This window comes from Megalobrama amblycephala, linkage group LG7 (genome assembly GCF_018812025.1).
Source record: "Megalobrama amblycephala isolate DHTTF-2021 linkage group LG7, ASM1881202v1, whole genome shotgun sequence".
Lineage (NCBI taxonomy): Eukaryota > Metazoa > Chordata > Actinopteri > Cypriniformes > Xenocyprididae > Megalobrama > Megalobrama amblycephala.
The window spans coordinates 20051752-20071148 of NC_063050.1; the positions used below are offsets into that span (position 1 = coordinate 20051752).

At 36.7% G+C, this 19397-nt stretch overlaps 1 protein-coding gene across 6 annotated transcripts in view; it reads right to left on the reverse strand.

Annotated features, from left to right (window-relative positions):
- The window catches only part of sh3pxd2aa (SH3 and PX domains 2Aa), a 137728-nt gene that overhangs the window by 104623 nt on the left and 13708 nt on the right, over nt 1-19397 (reverse strand). For all 6 annotated transcript variants that reach the window (XM_048196365.1, XM_048196369.1, XM_048196363.1 and 3 more), the window contains exon 2: nt 11761-11841. In XM_048196365.1, the coding sequence (XP_048052322.1) occupies nt 11761-11841 (81 nt within the window). The remainder of the gene's footprint in view (nt 1-11760; nt 11842-19397) is intronic.

A 19397-nucleotide genomic window follows, 5' to 3' on the forward strand; every position in this document is an offset into this window, starting at 1 on the left:
AATATATCCCAACATTTGCACAATGTTTCATGTCAAAAAAACCTAGTGAGTTGCCTAAACAACATTTTAAAGTCACCATGAAATCAAAAAAAAAAAATTGCAAGTTTTTTATAGAATATTGGCGGTATGTAATATAAATGATTTATCCATTCACATATAATTTTTTTTCAATTCACGTGTCCTCGTAATCTTCAATCAAAATATCTTCCCCTTCCTCTTGCAGCGACATCTCTTCTCTTCTCTGATGACATGTTTACTGGCAAGAGTGCGGGGCAACCTGTCATTCACATGAGATCGACCAATAGCAAACAAAAACCAAATTCCCCATGGACAAAACCAGTCCTGTTCTACACTTCTTCTTGTTTAGGAAGCCATTTCACTTGTATATACGTCACAATAGGAAAGAAAAGACCATCACAACTTCCTTTTGATGCCAATTCTTAAGACATAATACAGTCCAGACACAAAAGCTGTTCCAATAATTAAGCCAGCAACCTGCTTTCTAAAATTCCCCATTTTGGCCAAATTTTAAGACAACATCACATGTATTTTTTGCAGACAAGACAATAATCAGAGTGGGGAAAAAATCAAGAAATGTTAATTATACTGATATTTCAATAAACAGAAGTATCAATAAAAATAGCTTTATATTTAACTCAATATATTTCATGGTATTTTATGCTTATTAAAGTTAACAAAACTAGTTAGTTCAAACAGTTCAAAGTCAGTTGGAATGAATACATTTTAGGGGGCATGGAGACAAAGCACCTGGGTGGTGATCTTAAACAAAGCATGCAAATGAATTCAGTTTTCAGTTTTCAGTAAATACAGTTTTAGCAAGAATAGCTCTGGAAGATTCTGGAATTTCACCAGCCCTAATCCAATCATCATACCTATACAGCTTCATTATCATAGAGATAGCAGCCACTACTTCAAACAATGAAGTGAGCCCTTAAATACAAAAGGTGATAGCCTCAGTTACCAGGCTCGTTTCAGAAGGTATAGAGGTACGTCATGCATATGCAAATAGCACTGACTAATCAGATGAACTGATTTGTCACATAGAGAGGCACGCCCAATCTTAATTTACGGGTGCAAATGTGCGCAAACATTTCTGTTCATCAGCAGATTAATCCTTTTATTATTATTTCTTTAAATAAATAATTATAATTAAATAATAATTAAGATTACACTACCCTACTTAAGAAAAAGTCATCTGAGTCATCATCTGCATACATTTCATTTTAAATGCAACTTAATAGATCTGGGTAAAAAAAAAAAAAAAAAAAAAAAAAAAAAGAGATTTACATCATTGACCCTTACATTAAACAATGGCTACCTGACAAATGATTGCATGTAATGTAGTCACTCACTGCAGCTTGTGTTAGTTCCTACATATAATCTCAGTTGTCTTTTCCAATCTGTTACAAAACAGCTTAGATGTTGTCCATGGCACCACCTCTGAATGGAAGGGAAATTATTTACTATATTTATTCTAATAGCTCATAGCCTGGTTTCAGTCGTATACTAGCTCAAAGCTTGTTTGTGCGGCAGTACAGACTCAAAGTCTATGAAAACATCAAAAGACATCAGAGAGGTGGTCAAAAGCCCAGAGTCTGGCAACAACACAGAGAAATGCACAATAAACCCACATTCAGACATGTGAGTACACACACCAACATGGCCACAGCCACAACAGCAAACACATCAAAAGAGTCCCACTTCATTACTAGATCCATCACAACACTGGCACACACGTCCAGATCACACATCCTGTTACACAAAACTTTACATCCAAAGCTTAGCTTTGAAAGCTCTCCAATTATGTTTCATTTAAGCATTCAGCTTTGTCTCAGATGTTTTGCTAGGAAAAATAACAAGTGAAACAAATCCTGGTTTTTAGTTGATTTCACAACTTGGTCGAGCTGGTCTGTTGGCAAGAATTACAGATCTTTCCAGCTGGTCAAGCTGAAAGACCAGCTTCAACAAGGCTGACTTGAGTGCTTTTGTTTTTAGCATCAAGTATAATTTGGTTATGGAACAATTTAATGACATATATAATAATAATATATAGATATATAATACATAAATAAAATTAAACAAAATAATTGAAAAAATAAAATCAAATAAAAATAAAATAATAAAATAAAATAATAGTAATTTTTTATAACTATTTTTTTAGAAATAAATATAATTTTAAATAATAATATGATAAAATATAATAAAAAAATAAAAAGATAGTACTTATTAAAATAAAAATAAATAAATAATAAAATAAATAAATAATAAATAAATAAATAAAATAGCATGAAGTCCAGATAATTTAGTTATAGAAATTAAATACATTTAGTTACTTAGTGAAAAAGGTTTGAGTTCATATTGTAATGATAAAGATTTTGTGTGTCTCTCTCTCTGGTTGGTTCTGAAACCCAAACATAAAATAAAGAGTTAAATAAAAAAATAACTAGAGTAGGATGGAAACCTCCTTCCAAATGGACTGGACACTAAATTTAGTCTCTCTGGCTTTTCTTGCTTGCACAACTCTGGCCTCAGATCAGAAGCCAAGGGCAACTTCTCTCTTCACCACAGGCTCAAAACCCTCCATTGTCCCTTTGAGCACAAGGCCAGTGTGTCTCTGAAGTGTAGGTGTCGGTCTCCTGACTACAACTCGACCTTGCTCATGAAACAAGCCTTTATCCAGCTTCAACAATCAAGCTCCTTCTTCCCACACTGACAGCAGTACAGTAGGCAGAGTGGAGCGTCCCTGAACGCCCCCAAAATGCTGAGGCCTTGAGTTACCTCAGCCATTGGTGCCTTTGGCGTTCCTGCACAGCCTTGTGGTCTAGACACCCATTTTGGACTTTCAGGCCGGGCCGGGCCTGGCTGAGCTGCCTACGCATTCCCAAATCTAGATTGAATGACCCTCCATTTGCCTGAGCACGAACTGGGGGAGATCATCCAGTGCCAGACAGATGTCTGTTCTGTTCTGAATCTTTCAGAGGGTGGTAAGAAAAATAGAGCAGGCGAAGCTTACGAAAAAAAGTTCAGCTGCACATATCTATATTAATGATAATGTATTACAGACCTGTGTATAAAGGGAAGTGGAAAAAGGCATCCAATATTATCAGCACTACATATTTGGGATAGTGTTGTACAGTGGTTGTAGATGTAAACTGTCTGATCATTTGCAGTATGCCTAAAACATTTTTAAATATAATGTTGAATGAATAGTTTCTCACTTTTAACAAATCCAGGTGGGCACCTAAAACTCAAAAATTTCCCCATATCCACAAAACCAAGGGTTTTCAGGTTTTTAAGGAAATGCAGCCGTCAAACGAATGAAGTTCCAATATGCACAATATGTTCTTAGTCAATGCATGTTAAATCCTGCAGTCAGCTGGTCTTGGTTTGGTCTTGGACAGATTAGACTTAGTTCAGCTGACAGAGTCAGCTTAGATGAGAGGAAAATGCAAAGCAGATGTCTTGATGTTTTGTCAGGTGTATTATTGTCCTTATCCCCATCTCAACCAGCTTAGCAGCCCACACAATGACGCTCTTTAAAGGGATATTTCACCCAAAAATGAAAATTCTCTCATCATTTACTCACCCTTAAGTTGTTCCAAACCTCTATGAGTTTCTTTCTTCTGCTGAACATAAAGAATGTCAGTAACCAAACAGTTGATGGGCCCATTGACTTCCATAGTATGGGTAAAAATCCTATGGAAGTCAATGGGGACCATCAACTGTTTTAGAAATATATAAAAGGTGGTCTGTATGACAAGTCAAATAGTTCCTTGTTATGTTTTAAAGAAGTCACTTATATAACAAAGGCTGCATTTATTTGACCAAAAATATAATAGAACAGTAATACTGTGAAATATATTATTACAATTTAAAATAACAGTTTTCTGTTTTAATATATTTCAAATGTAATTTATTCCTGTGATGCAAAGCTGAATTGTCAGCATCATCACTCCAGTCTTCACTGTCACATGATCCTTCAGAATCATCATTCTAATACTGACTTGGTGCTCATGAAGCATTTCTTATTGTTGAAAACATTTGTCACAAGTTGAACACAACAATTGACTAGACAGCTGCTGGATGACTAATCAAAAGCATCCTGACTCATCCCTAATGCTGTCAGATCAGCAGTTTGTTATCCTTTTCCTAGTTTCTTGACAATTTGTTACGGTTCATTGTATTACATTTCTCTGACCTTCTTCCTAAAACAAAAATAGGTTAAGAAAAGAACACAAATTTACAGTGAGGGTGAGAAATACAGGATGAATCACCTCATGCATAATGCAGGTGTCAGGACTCTGCAGTGCTGTACAATAAGATGAAGACCTGAGCATAGTACAGTACTGGAGCACTGCCAGTGTACTTGACAATGAGACACACCCACCTCCTCTAAGGAGTATGAGAGGAGTAACCTATGCAGCAGAGGTCACCTCTTAACATTCTGCTCACAATACTTCATTCTGTACCTGCATATGCTTATGGCATAGAGAATCCACTGTAACCAGTCTCCAAGCTTTGAGACAGATGCAAGCATCCATTTACTTAACATCACAAAATTGCTTCTAGTTCACAGTTTAAAATGGTGTGTTTTTACTCTGAGTTAGCTATACATAAGCTCTGTGGGTGGCTGCTCCGCAGAGACCAAAGAGGACAAAATAGACCTGAAACTTCAAACAAGAACCTAGAAGTACAAACAATACAGGCTTCCTGATGTACATCCAAGAATATACTCCCACCCCTTATGAAAACTGACCATAGTGCTTACATAATAACCATAGTTTCACTGTGCATAACCATTGGCAAAACCATCATCACAATTTTTAGGTCACTGTAGCTATGGTTTCTACAAAACCGTTTTTGCTCCACATAGGCGCAGTGCACAAAACATGCCTATACCTACTATTCACTACAGTTTTCAGCTCAAGTAACACTATTTGCATTAAAACACCAACATATTTCTCCTTGCACAATACTATGATATGACCTCAAAACATTTGAAAAAAAAAGCACTTCCATTGTTGTTAGTTTCACTCAAACCATCCTTGTTCACACTACTTAAAAAACTCATGTAACTACATGAACTTAATTTAATCTAATTGTTTCTACTATAAATGAGTATTGTTAGCTTTACTTAAAGGTGCAATATGTAAGAATTTTGCAGTAAAATATCCAAAATCCACTAGGCCAGTGTTATATATTTTGTTCACTTGAGTACTTTCAATATCCAAAATGTTTCCAACTATTTGTAAATCGTGAGAAAATTGAAATTTTAACCAAGGCTCCGGGACGTGTGAGGAGTCGCCTGTCAATTGCGTCATACCCGCGTTACCCTTGGTTTCCGGTTTTATTTTGAAGAAACCATGGAAACACCAAAGACACTTTAATATTTACATGTTTTAATAGACAAGGTAACAACTGTTTTGATATATTTATAGACAGAAAACTAATTATTGTTATATAGCTCAACATGTTTAGTCTTATTGTTTAAATCAAATTTTCTTGATTTTTTGCAACTACCATGCTTTACCATGCCTCTGAGAAAAACACTATTTTGTGAAGTAGATAACATAGTATAATCAGATGCAGCTTTATTTTTAGTAACAGTAATACAGCATTTCTCCATCATACAATACGTTTTAATTGCATGCCATTTATCAACACAAGCCATCCAGCATTTAATATGATAATCTAAAATCGATCTATCATACGGCAATGTGCAACAAGTGTCTCACAGCAGCCGCCGAGCGAACGCACAGAGTAACGTTATAACGTTATATTTTCAACACAGTCAAATGTATCTAATATAATAAACAGAGCTGCGTTACCTCATACTCATGACCGGAAAAGCGGAAGCGGCGCCGGCGACTGTGGCATAATAAAAGTTCAGCTGCTCGTGAGGCGTGTGTTGCGCAATCGTTCCTGCGGCCTCATTCAGCTCCAACAACACTCGGCCCAGCTCTAGCAGCAAAAGTGTTTTGCAATTCAATATGAACCCAATAAGTACACTGTACTTATTTTTTGATGTACGTACATAGCACATTTAAGTGTTTGTTCAGTCAACCTAACATTGCTGAGTGAAACGCACAAATTAATGATGACAACTAACAGAGCAGTGAATCCGTAGTTTCCAGCATGCTTTGCAAGGAATTGCATTAGGAGAGTAAATTTAGGGATTAAAGTGTAATTTTATGTGTTTTTCAGTAAAGGGAAAGATGTTGTTAGTTTATGTTAGTGTTTAATGTTCAGTTATGTTGGACATTTAGAGGAGTTTCTGTAATGTTCACCATTATGCACACTGTGTTTACGGTGTGAGCACTCATATACACATTAAATAATAATATGAAATTGAGTTTGTTCAACACGTTATTTTTTGAGTGCAAATAGTTGTTTAATAAGGTAGAATAAGTCAAATGTGTTCACATTACGTAATGAACTAAATACAAATGTAACATTATTAAGTAAACTGCACATATAAAAATGATGTAACAGTGACAAATTCAAATGATTTGTATTTACTCAAAATAATTTTGTCAACTTTACTTGAATCTCTTTTGTTCATACAACTAAATTATTATTTGTACAAATTACTCAATATAGTTGTGTGGAACCACTTGACGCTGCTTTTTTAAGTAAATCCAACAATTCATTTTTTTGAGTGAACATAGTAAACTTGCTCGGTAGCTCACCTGGTACAGCACTTGTGATGCAAAGCGCTGAGGTACGAGGTATGAAAAATGAGTCATGATAAAAGAGCAAAAGCATTTTTATCTCACGTCTGCTTTTGTTAACACTATTGGTTATGTTTATAGGGTCGGGTTTAGAGCAGGTGAAACGTTATTTTCAAACGCGATAGAGCAGTAACCCTTTAGTGCCAGTCATCGGACATCTAAATTCTGAACTGCCGCAAAACGTACAACAACCAATTTAATGAAATGTTTTCATTCACATTCATCTGTTTTGGATACTCATTCAACTCACTGAACATTTCACTTTGAAATTAGCACAAAAAGTGCAAGAAGCAACATTTTATACTTTTGCAGGCTCGTTTTTTCACAGTGCATTATAAAATAAATAATGTTGCTAAAGTAGTAAAACCATAAAGGATAATTCTTTCCAAACATTCACCAGTTCCTGCAGTTATATTACTAATGTAAAAGCATTATTAATGGGCTCTCTCTTTTAAACAGCTTTCAGAATCTTTTTGTGCTTTTTTTTTTCTTTTTGATTCTTTGAAGACAGTGGTAGCAAATACCAAGCCTAACCACAGTTTTACTCCATGGTAGGCTATTACACTGTAAACTATAGTTACCATGGTAAATGTTTGTAAGGGATAATTAAAGGATGTTCTAGAATATGATGGCCTTTGTCTGTACAATTAAGGAAACACTTGCAGATGTCTCACATTTCGGTCTGCACATATGTTTGGATAACTAAAGACCTCAGCTCAGCTAACAAAAAATTAGCGGAATGAAAGCGCAGGGCCTTATTCTTGGCCAGCATGAGTGATTTTATTTTAAATGAACTGTGGAGCATTAGAGAATGGTTAAACAGTGTTTAACCAGCGGTCAGTGTGTATGGGAAGCTTTTAAGCACAGTTCACTTGTTTAGCTTGGAGTTCAACTACATTTCTACACGCAATGCTAATGCTAACCAAGAGCGCATTGGCTGTAACGCTGAAAGATAATGAATTCTTAAATTGATGACTGCACTTATACTCAACAAAACCATCCATAGGCACATTTAAGAGATGTTTATTGCTCCCTGATTCTCCCTGATTCAGCTATGGTTCAGATGAATGCAGAAAAGTGCTGAATGTGTTAAACAGTATTCACAATATTACCATTAAAGGTGCCCTAGAACTTTTTTTTAAAAGATTTAATATAAGTCTAACGTGTCCCCTGAATGTGTCTGTGAAGTTTCAGCTCAAAATACCCCATAGATTTTTTTAAATTCATTTTTTTAACTGCCTATTTTGGGGCATAATTAGAAATGAGCCGATTCAGGGTGTGTGGCCCTTTAAATCTGGTGCTCCACGCCCCAAGAGCTCGCGCTTGCCTTAAACAACATAAAAAAAAGTTCAAACAGCTAATATAACCCTCAAAATGGATCTTTACAAAGTGTTCGTCATGCAGCATGTCTAATCGCGTAAGTACAGTGTTTATTTTGATGTTTACATTTGATTCTGAATGAATTTGACGCTATGCTGCGTGGCTAAAGCTAACATTACACACTGTTGGAGAGATTTATAAAGAATGAAGTTGTGTTTATGAATTATACAGACTGCAAGTGTTTAAAAATGAAAATAGTGACGGCTCTCTTGTCTCCATGAATACAGTAATAAACGATGGTAACTTTAACCACATTTAACAGTACATTAGCAACATGCTAACGAATGCTTACAAATATCACTAAAAACATCATGTTATCATGGATCATGTCAGTTATTATTGCTCCATCTGCCATTTTTTGCTATTGTCCTTGCTTGCTTCCCTAGTCTGATTATTCAGCTGTGCACATCCAGACGTTTATACTGCCTGCCCTTGTCTAATGCCTTTCATAATGTTGGGAACATGGGCTGTTATATGCAAATATTGGGGGCATACACCCCGACTGTTACGTAACAGTCAGTGTCATGTTGAGATTCGCCTGTTCTTCGGAGGTCTTTTAAACAAATGAGATTTATACAAGAAGGAGGAAACAATGGAGTTTGAGACTCACTGTATGTCATTTCCATGTACTGAACTCTTGTTATTTAACTATGCCAAGGTAAATTCAATTTTTGAATCTAGGGCACCTTTAATATGTGCATTTAGAGTAGATGTACACTTTAACAGTCAACATGTATATGGGGAAAATAAGCCCTCTTAAAACATTTTTCACATTCATTAATTAATATATACTATTGTTCAAAAGTTTGTGTTTTTAATGTTTTAAAGAGTCTCATACTCACCAAGGCTGATCAAAATCACAGTAAAACAGTAATATTGTGCAATATTGTTACAATTAAAAATTAGTGCTTTCTATTTGAATATATTTTAAAATGTAATTTATTACTGTGATGTAAAGCTGAATTTTCAGCATCGTTACTCCAGTCTTCAGTGTCACATGATCCTTCAGAAATCATTCTAATATAATTAAAAATTCTTCTTATTATCAATGTTGAAAACAGTTGTGCTGCTTAATATTAAATTGTGATACAGTTTTTTAGCATTCTTTGATGAATAGAACTATTGAAAGAACAGCATTTATTTTAAATAGAAATCTTTTGTAACATTATTACGTTTGATTAATTTAATGCATCCTTGCTGAATAACCCCAAACTTTTAAACAGTAGTGTACTATCCAAATCCAAACATGAGTGTACTAAGCCCCTAAACTACAAAACTACTAAAGCCATAAAGCACAGCCGGGTGCATTATTTATACATTCTTAGAATGATCTGAAACATCTGCTGACACTTCATAAAAGGCACATCCCTCTTCCTAACGTTTGTTATTGTTCCTGTCGTCTATCCCATGGAGAGGCAGGAACTCAAGAGGAGGGAAGTGATTGACTGGGTTAGTTGCCCTCTCAGCTTATCAATGGAGGCTTTGACTTCATCTCTCTGCCCTGTACACAACATGGCCGCCATTAGCTCCTGTGTTAAACACCGGAGTCTTTGAGACATAACATTAACCACTAATAACCTCAACAGACTGTAGATATGTAGAACAGCCCTGGGGGACCCCAAAACTCCTTACACTCACAACTACAAAAAAAAACAAAACAAAAAAAACATATTCCACACACAAATACATCCGTCCCTAACAAAAAATGTACTGAGGAACAGCGTACCATGGTACAGTGATGGTAAAGATGTTAATGTATATTGATGTATATCATAGAACCAAATCATAGCCTTTTTTATATACCATGGTATAGTGTTGTCAAAAGTACAGACTTGAAAGTAAAAAAATGTGACGTTTTGAGCGCTGTTGAGTGGATTCGTAAACATCTCTGATTGGCCGTTGTTTTCACGGCTCATCGGATATGTCTGTGATAGGCTTCAATGATCAACGCTGTAAAAACGTTGTAAATAGTCATCAATTAATCTCTTCACTAAGCCTTTACACAGATACACACGGGAGTGTTTGAAAGCAGGCGTCTATCGCGGATCGGTCCACTGTTAGACGCCTGCTTTCAATCGCTCACGCTCCCACTTTCAAAACGCTTTCAAATTCAAACACTTCCGTGTTCTTTCAAATGCTTCCACGCGTTGATCATTGTAGCCAATCACAGGCATATCCGATGAGCGCGTCAACACAATGGCCAATCAGAGATGTTTACGAATCCGCTCAACAGCGCTCAAAGCGTCACGTTTTTAAAATTTCAGTACCAAAGGTACCAAAGTCGGTACTTTTGACAACACTACCATGGTATATATTGTACTTTAAAGAATAAAATAGCATTAAAATGTTGTTTTAACCAATCAGTTTCCATAAATTTTCAAGATTTTATTTATTTATTTATTTATTTTTGCAGGGATTGTAACCACAAAGATGAATTTTAAGCTGATAAAATATAAAACAAAACAAAAAAAAACTTTATTTAGTTTTATTGATTTCCATGACTTTTTCAAGTCTGGACAACACAATTTTAAAATTACCTGATAATTCCAGGTTTTTCATGACTAGGAAACCCTGCAAATTAAGTTTTTTTTATATAATATTTTAATACTTTTATAAGCAAAAGACACATAACAATTGATCAAAAATGACAGTAAAGACAGAAAAGATAGTTACAAAAGATTTCTGTTTCAAATAAATAATGTTCTTTTGAATCAAAGAAAAAAATGTATCATGGTTTCCACAAAAATTAAGCAACTGTTATCAACATTGAAAATAATCAGAAATGTTTCTTGATCAGCAAAATATCAAATTAGAATGATTTCTGAAGTATCATGTGACACTGAAGACTGGAGAAATGATGCTTAGAATTCAGCTTTGCCATCAAAGAAATAAATTATATTTTAAAATATATTAAAATGAAAAAAATATTTATTTTAAATTCTAATAATACTTACAATATTACAGTTTTTACTGTATTTTTTTACTGAAAAATTTTACTAACCCCAAACTTTTTACTGACCACAAACTACAGTACCAATTGTACAGACATGTTCACAGAGACATGCTTACACTGCAACTAAATGTGCACCGTCATCCTAACCCTATACACGTCCTCACACACCAAAACACACATGATCTTTCTTCCCAGACTTTACAGAGGGGCCTGCTGCACCTGAAGGGTTGGGTGTGAATGCTGTCTTTCCTCCATTCTGCTTCCAAAGCAAATACTGTTATTGGCAGAGGTGTCCTGAGAGCTCTGTTGCAGAGTTAGACTTTAATTTGTAAAATACACCCATAAATGTCATTCAGCGTAACCCCTTGGCTGCGGCCAATAACGCATGCTACATTAAACAGCATTAGACTCATATTACATTCTTTCTTATTATTATTATTAATTTTCCTCTACCTTGCCACTCCTTTGTGAATACAAAATACACTATTATTAATGTTCATACTAATAAAGCACATTTAAATGTAAGAAAGAGGGAGAAATAGGCGTGCAAATGTAGCACTGGCTTGCATAAGACCAACATTAAAAAGACATAAAACTCAGTGCTGAGCTGAAACCTGAAAAAAAAAAAATTATATAAAAGTAAAAGAATACTAGGTAATACTTAAGTAAGCCTACCTGAAGGTCAAAGAATTTACTGTATCTTCTGTAGATGACGTGGGATGTGGAGTCAGAGTACGTGACATTGATGAGATACACCTGAAAAGAGAAAAAGACAAGAAGACAATTAGATTCTCTACAAATTAATCTACAGTTTAGTTATGCATTTCAATATAAAGGCAAGTTTCCACCACACTATAATGATAATTAGTTTATTCAGCGTAGTGAAGCCTTTCCTCCATTAACATCCATTTAAAAAAAACAAAAAACAGCCTCTAGTCTCCTTCCAGTTAGCAGGCGTTAAGCTTTTTTTTTTTTGCTTAACTTACCTTTTTTGCTTTGGGATAGTTGACCCAAAAATGAAAATGATCCCATGATTTACTTACCATCAAGCCATCCTCGGTGTATATGACTATCTTCTTTCAGACGAACACAAACAGAGATATATTTAAAAATATCCTTGCTCTTTCAAGCTTTATAATGGTAGTGAAGGGGGGCAGTCTTTGAAGCTCAAAAAAGTGCATCCATCCATCATAAAAAATAACCCATACGGCTCCAGGGGGTTAATAAAGGCCTTCTAAGGCGTTGAGTTTTTGTAAGAAAAATATCCATATTTAAAACTTTATAAATTAAAATAACTAGCAAGTCAACTTGCACCAAATGAGTAACCCCTGACGCAATGTATGACGCAGGATGTAGGAGTAGTGTGAGTTTAGACGCCTCTCATGGTTTAAACAAATCAGCTGTGCAACAAACTCAAGCTCCTCTTCTCTTATATCGAAATCCTCCGACATTTCTCTTTAAAAATTCTTGTTTTAGACTTCATATTCGTGACTGGTGTTTTGCTTTGCTTTGCTCTATCCTATGCACTTCCACAAAGTTAATAAAGATTTAAACATGGATATTTTTCTTACAAAAACCCATCGCTTCGCTTCAGAAGGTCTTTATTAACCCCCTGGAGCAGTATGGATTACTTTTTAATGGATGGATGGATGATTTTTTTTTTTTTTTGTGCTTCAAAATCTCGAGCCCAATTCACTACCATTATAAAGCTTGGAAGAGCCAGGATATTTTTAAATATATCTCCGATTGTGTTTGTCTGAAAGAAGATAGTCTTATACACCTAGGATGGCTTGAGGGTGAGAAAATCTGGGATAATTTTCATTTTTGGGTAAACTAACCCTTCAAAGTGGCTTTGAGAGCAATCTTTTCCAGCTGATGAACGATGAAAACATTGACAGCCAATCAGAATCCATTCCGCTTTAAAGAACACAAGCATTTAAAGTGGCAGACAGTCAACAAAACTGCAGCGCATGCTAAACAGGATGTTATCTTGTATTGGTGTGGATGTCAATGCAGTTTTATCATTCTTGGTGTGAACGGGTCTTATCCAGTATGTGCACTCAAATGCTTCTAGCTACACAAGTCGTTACATTCAGTTCTGAAATGTGTCAGAAAGCAATTCGTAGTGCAATATTAACACAAATTTACTTATTATTATCATAATTTATTGTTGTTTTGTTTTATTGCAACATTCTAACCTGCAAAACTCAAACAGTGAGATATATAATGACATCACAGCATTGAGCAGTCAGTGGAAACGCCACTGTACAGTCAGGGACAAGTATTTCCTGCACATATACAATACCTAACAAATCCAGCTCTATTGTCCTGCAAGATAAATAAAGATCAGAAGTGTAGTTCCTTCACAAGGCCACCAACAGACAATATGACATCATGCAGAAACCGAGCACTCGGTGGAAACAGAGATGAGGGGAACTCCTGTTCGCAGTAATTTCCCCCTGGACGGGATAATTGCAAGGTGCGTCTGCACCAACTCAGCAGAGGATAGGACAGCTTCCTCTGTCCTTTAAACACAGGACATATGCGATCCGTCTTTCATGACACACAGTGTACATCTAAGTGACCACATTTCAGCATAATATTCTTGTGTAAAAGCACACAGGAACTGATCATAAAAATATTTTGACCACAGCTCTCTAGCATCAAGCCTTTGAATAACTGTCCTACCAACTGTGGGCTGCAGGACAGTGTGTTGACATCCTCACTCCAGGGTCTAAACACAGTAACGTCAAGCCTGTTCAAGGTCCTCTCTGCTGTGAGCAGCATGTCTGAGCTGATTTTTGAAAGCTGTATTTGTGACACTTGGGATCTAACAGCTTTGAAATTTTGCTGTGATCTCCAGTGATCTCCTGTCAACTGGCCAGCATTCTGCATAAAGTAGACACATAGTATGTGTGTCTTTGAATGTAATGTGCATGTGCATTAAATGGCTGGTTTTGACCCTAGATGTGCACGAGACAATACATCAGTAAGCATTGCAACATTTTTGCTCAGCATTGCATAGTATTGCATGTCTTTTTACCATGGTTACCACCAAAATACCAGTTACTACAGTTATTAATGATTTCTGCTCAGGCAAACATCATTACTGCTTACTGCTTTTTTTTTCAGAATTTTCAAAAACAACTGGGGCTTGTTGAGATTGAGAGACGGTTTGCTATTACTTTTATAAAGAATCAGATTTCCACCTGACAGATAATAAAATGGGCAAAAAGGGACAGACATTAAAAGAGTGACCCAATCATTGACAGGGGCCAGTAAGTAACTACCTAGCAACCACCCAGAACACCCTAGTAACACACTAACAAAACAGCGGCACAGAGTTTTGCACCTAGCAATTTATTGGCCAAGTGTGCTTTAAAAATGTTTTTTTGTGCCATTGAGAATTGCAGTAGATACAGAATTAATAAATATACAGATATACACAAATAAAGTTTACACATTTTACACAATTATATGTACAAAGCACTAGAAATACGCTAACAACCTTAACATTGTAACCAACATGCTAGCAACCCTACCATTGTGGCAGCGAGTTTTGCACCAAGCAAAGTGCTAGCAATTACCCAGTAACCACATAGCAACACGCTAACAACGTTAACACTGTGACCTTGAGTTTTACAGCTAGCAAAGCACTAGCAATCACCCAGCAAAACACCCAACATTCACACAGCAACACGCTAACAACGTTAACATTGTGGCCTTGAGTTTTACACCTAGCAAAGCACTAGCAATCACCCAGCAAAACACCCAACATTCACACAGCAACACGCTAACAACGTTAACATTGTGGCCTTGAGTTTTACACCTAGCAAAGCACTAGCAATCACCCAGCAAAACACCCAACATTCACACAGCAACACGCTAACAACGTTAACACTGTGGCCTTGAGCTTTACACCTAGCAAAGCACTAGCAATCACCCAGCAAAACACCCAACATTCACACAGCAACATGCTAACAACGTTAACATTGTGGCCTTGAGTTTTACACCTAGCAAAGCACTAGCAATCACCCAGCAAAACACCCAACATTCACACAGCAACACGCTAACAACGTTAACATTGTGGCCTTGAGTTTTACACCTAGCAAAGCACTAGCAATCACCCAGCAAAACACCCAACATTCACACAGCAACACGCTAACAACGTTAACATTGTGGCCTTGAGTTTTACACCTAGCAAAGCACTAGCAATCACCCAGCAAAACACCCAACATTAACACAGCAACATGCTAACAATGTTAACATTGTGGCCTTGCGTTTTACACCTAGTAAAGTACCAGCAAAACACCCAACATCCACACAGCAACAATGTTAAACGACTGAACTGAAATCCTGCTGGTTGGCCCTAAATCACAGAGCTTTTCCCAGCACAACATTTTTATTGATATCAATGGTGTCCAAGTTAGGCCTTCAACAACTGTGCAGAATTTGGGAGTATTGTTCGACTCTACGCTATGTTTTAATTCACATATTGGTCAGATTGTTAAATCATGCTTTTACCAATTGCAAAACATTGTTCGTATACATCCCTCACTTAATTCTAGAGATGCAGAAACTGTTATCCATGCTTTTATAACCTCCAGATTGGACTATTGTAACTTCTTATATAGCGGCTTACCTGCCAAAGCAAGTAAACACCTTCAAATGGTACAAAACTCTGCTGCTCAAGCCCTTACATATAACAAAAAATCTGTACATATCACTCCCATCTATTACCAGCTACCAGCCCTATTCGGATGGGATTAGTTTTACATGGAGAGGTGGGGCTAAAGTAATTATTACCAGAGCTTCTCTGTGATTTTAGTCCCGTCTGAATGTGCCATCTCAGTAATCATTACAGAAAATGTCAGTAAAGATTACAGCGACTTTTACCTTCTGTAAAAAGGTCCGGAAAAATTACCTCAGGTAATACTAATCCCGTCCGAATAGACCCGCTGTAAATATGTATGGTAAAATTCCATCATTTCCTGTTTAAAAGTAGTTTTCTGCGCATTTTTCAAGCATGGAAGCACTTGAAGAAACATTCATTTGTGTTGTAGGTGGTGGGACAAGTCTGTGGCAAACCTCAAGTATTTTCTACATACCATTCAGAGCAAAAAGAAGATCGAAGCAATTGTCAGAGGCACAAAACTAATTTTATCTTTAGCTAAGTGCCTATTACCATCATAATCCAATCAGAATTTATAATAAGTCATTTGACCGACCTAATTGTTATATATAGTTTATATATTTAGATTATATGTGTTTGCGCCAGGTTTGCGCACATGGTATGAGAAAGCAACATATACCCACATGACGACAGGGAGGTGATGGCGGGGCGTAAATCGAGTTACCCCTCCCACTTCTGCTAGTTTTACTGAGATGTTTTGTCCTGTGCGAATTGGCCAATTAATATTACAGACGTCCTGAGGTAAAGTTGCATTACTCCACATCCCCATGTAAAACTAATCCTGTCCGAATAGGGCTTTACTGTGGTCAATCGTATCCAGTTTAAAGTTCTTAGTCTTAGTTTATAAGGCCTGTCATGGCCTCGCACCTCAATACCTTGTCGAGTTAGTGCAACCTTATGTTCCTGCCCAGACCCTCAGATCTAGCAATGATAACTTGCTTGTCGTGCCCAAGTATAAACTCTCTAATGTGGGTGGTAGGGCTTTCAGTATTATTGGCCCTAAGCTATGGAATAAGCTGCCCCATAATCTTCGTGTTACCGCCTCTCTTCAGACCTTCAAGTCTCAACTTAAACTCATCTATTCACTTTGCTCGGTAAATAATTCTTTTTCCTTCCTGCTTCTCTGTCTCCCTTTTTTCTGTTTGTATGTTACACGACCACTCTTTTGATATAAGTTAAGTGATGTTTAGCATCTGATTGCTTGATCTCTCATATTAATTATCTGTAGTTATTTGTTGTCAACTTCTGTTCTTCTGAATGTCCCTTTTGACTATCTGTTATATTTTGTTTATCAATTGATTGTATTATTGTTTGTCTATTGATTGTATTAATTTTGTGTTCTTGAAAGGCACTATAAAAAATAAACATATTATTATTATTATTAACATAGTGGCCTTAAGTTTTACACCTCCTCTAGCAATCATGTAAGACACCCAAAATCCACACAGCAACATGCTAACAATGTTAACATAGCGGCGTTGAGTTTAACACCTAGTAAAGCACTAGCAATCACCCAGCAAAACACCCACGCTGCGTCCGAAATCAAATACTTCTCTACTATATAGTATGTGAAAAACAGTAGTGGAAAAGTACCCGGATGAATTACTCATTCGTTAGACACTTTATGATCCCATGAGGCCACGGGAAAGGATTTATGATTGGCAGTGAAGCAACGCAACTGACGCTGGTAGGTGACAGTAACAACATGGCGGATGCAGTACGTCTGAATTTCATCTGTTGCAACAGAAAGTCATTTCAAATGGTAGCAGATACCACAAATGTTTTTTTTTTTTTTTTTTTTCACAGTATGTTTAGCGCAATTGAATCTGGGCTCAATTACAAGCAGATATAGTCGATAGTGTATCAAAGATTACATCATGAACCATAAAGTGGGAAGCGAATCAAGCGACATCAGCTTTTCTGTGAGTAATAAAATATGACTGCCATCATCTGAAACAGTCAGATGTTTGTGGCAGAGCTGCAGAGACAGATAGAGGAGGCTGTGAGACAGACGGCTTACATGCCTGTGAGGATTTGCATTGTGCCAGGTTAAAGTGCCTCCTCTGTTAGTTGAATGCTGGGAATCGGCCTTGACTAAACCGGCTCACGCTGTTTCCCACAGTGTGTGTGCAGCTATCCAAACAGATACATGCTTATCACACACCGCGTGCCTGGAAAAGTGTGTGAATGTGTGAGAGAGAGTGCATGAGAGCCTTTCTTTGAAAGCATGTGCTAAAAAGATACTCCATGTATGTGTGTGTGTGTGTTTGTGTGTGTGTTTGGGTGTTTGCCTACAGGAGTTATTTAAAGACCTCTGACCGGACTGGCATGTATGGTTGCTGATTCTGCCCTTCCTTGCTCAACTGTAATTTGTAATTTCACCACAGAGAGCCTCAATCATGTCTGTGTGTGTGTGTAAGATGCAAACTCATCAAATCTCTGTCTTGATTGGCTGATGGGGCCATCCTCATGGCAACCACAGTGGAAAACAGGACTGCTGAAAGCCCACGCCCAAAATATCAAGTGCAACTTCACTGTCCCAGAGAGCAAAAATAGCACTGAAACAGAACCGACTAAGCCAACAGGACATCCACCACGAGTAAAATTTCTATGTAAAATTATGCTCACAATCTTTCTGACCTTTGCATATTCTAAAATGGAAAATGTCTGAAGGACTTTGACCGAACAATGCTAATACAACATTGCAAGAACTCTGTCCCAGCCCCCTGCCCATCCAGGTGTGCAAGATCTTGATGCACCTCTTGATAGAAATAAATGTTGTGATGTTATTTCCATCAAGAGGTGCATCAATTTTTGGTCAAGATCTTGTATTGACAATGCAAGAGGTGAGCACTCTGTAAAGTCTACTCCAGCACATCCCAAAAACTTACACTGAGGTTAAGGTCTGGACTCAGAGGTGCCAATTCATGTGTGAAAATGATTCTTCATGCTCCCTCCTAACCATTCTTTCACAATTTGAGCCTGATGAATCTTGACATTGTCATCCTGGAATATGGCCATGATGTGTCTACCTACATGGTTGTTTAAGAAATGAAAAGCTACACACTCCATCTTTTAGGGTTAAAAGAACCGTTGCCAAACATATAACATGCTAGAAACATAATAATCACTGTAATAATGATCCATTCATAGATTCTTAAGTATTTGCCTATTAAAATCCAAACAGCGACTTTTTTTTTTGGCCGGGCAGTGTATAACAATAATAATAATACCAATAATCATTTGATGCTGTCATCATAGCACAACCTGATTTCACATGTTTTTTTTTACTGATTTCAGTGCAACGTGTTCTTGAATCAACATCAACCAATCAGATTTGAGGGGCAAGTTTACAGTTTATGTCAAGTTTAGGCTTACAACCAGGGTTAGGTCTATGTCAGTGTTATTCACCTATCATTTCTCTCTGCTTTAAGAGATCATTTATGGGTAGGGTTAGGTTCAGGGGTAGGGATAGAGTAAGGACTATATTTTCAGACAGGAATGTTGACAAGAACATTTCTAATTCGACAATGGACATGTGTTATCATAAATCAAAAATTCTTCCAAACATTAAAGAGGACATATTATGCTTTTTTTACACATTCAACTTTCTTTAGTG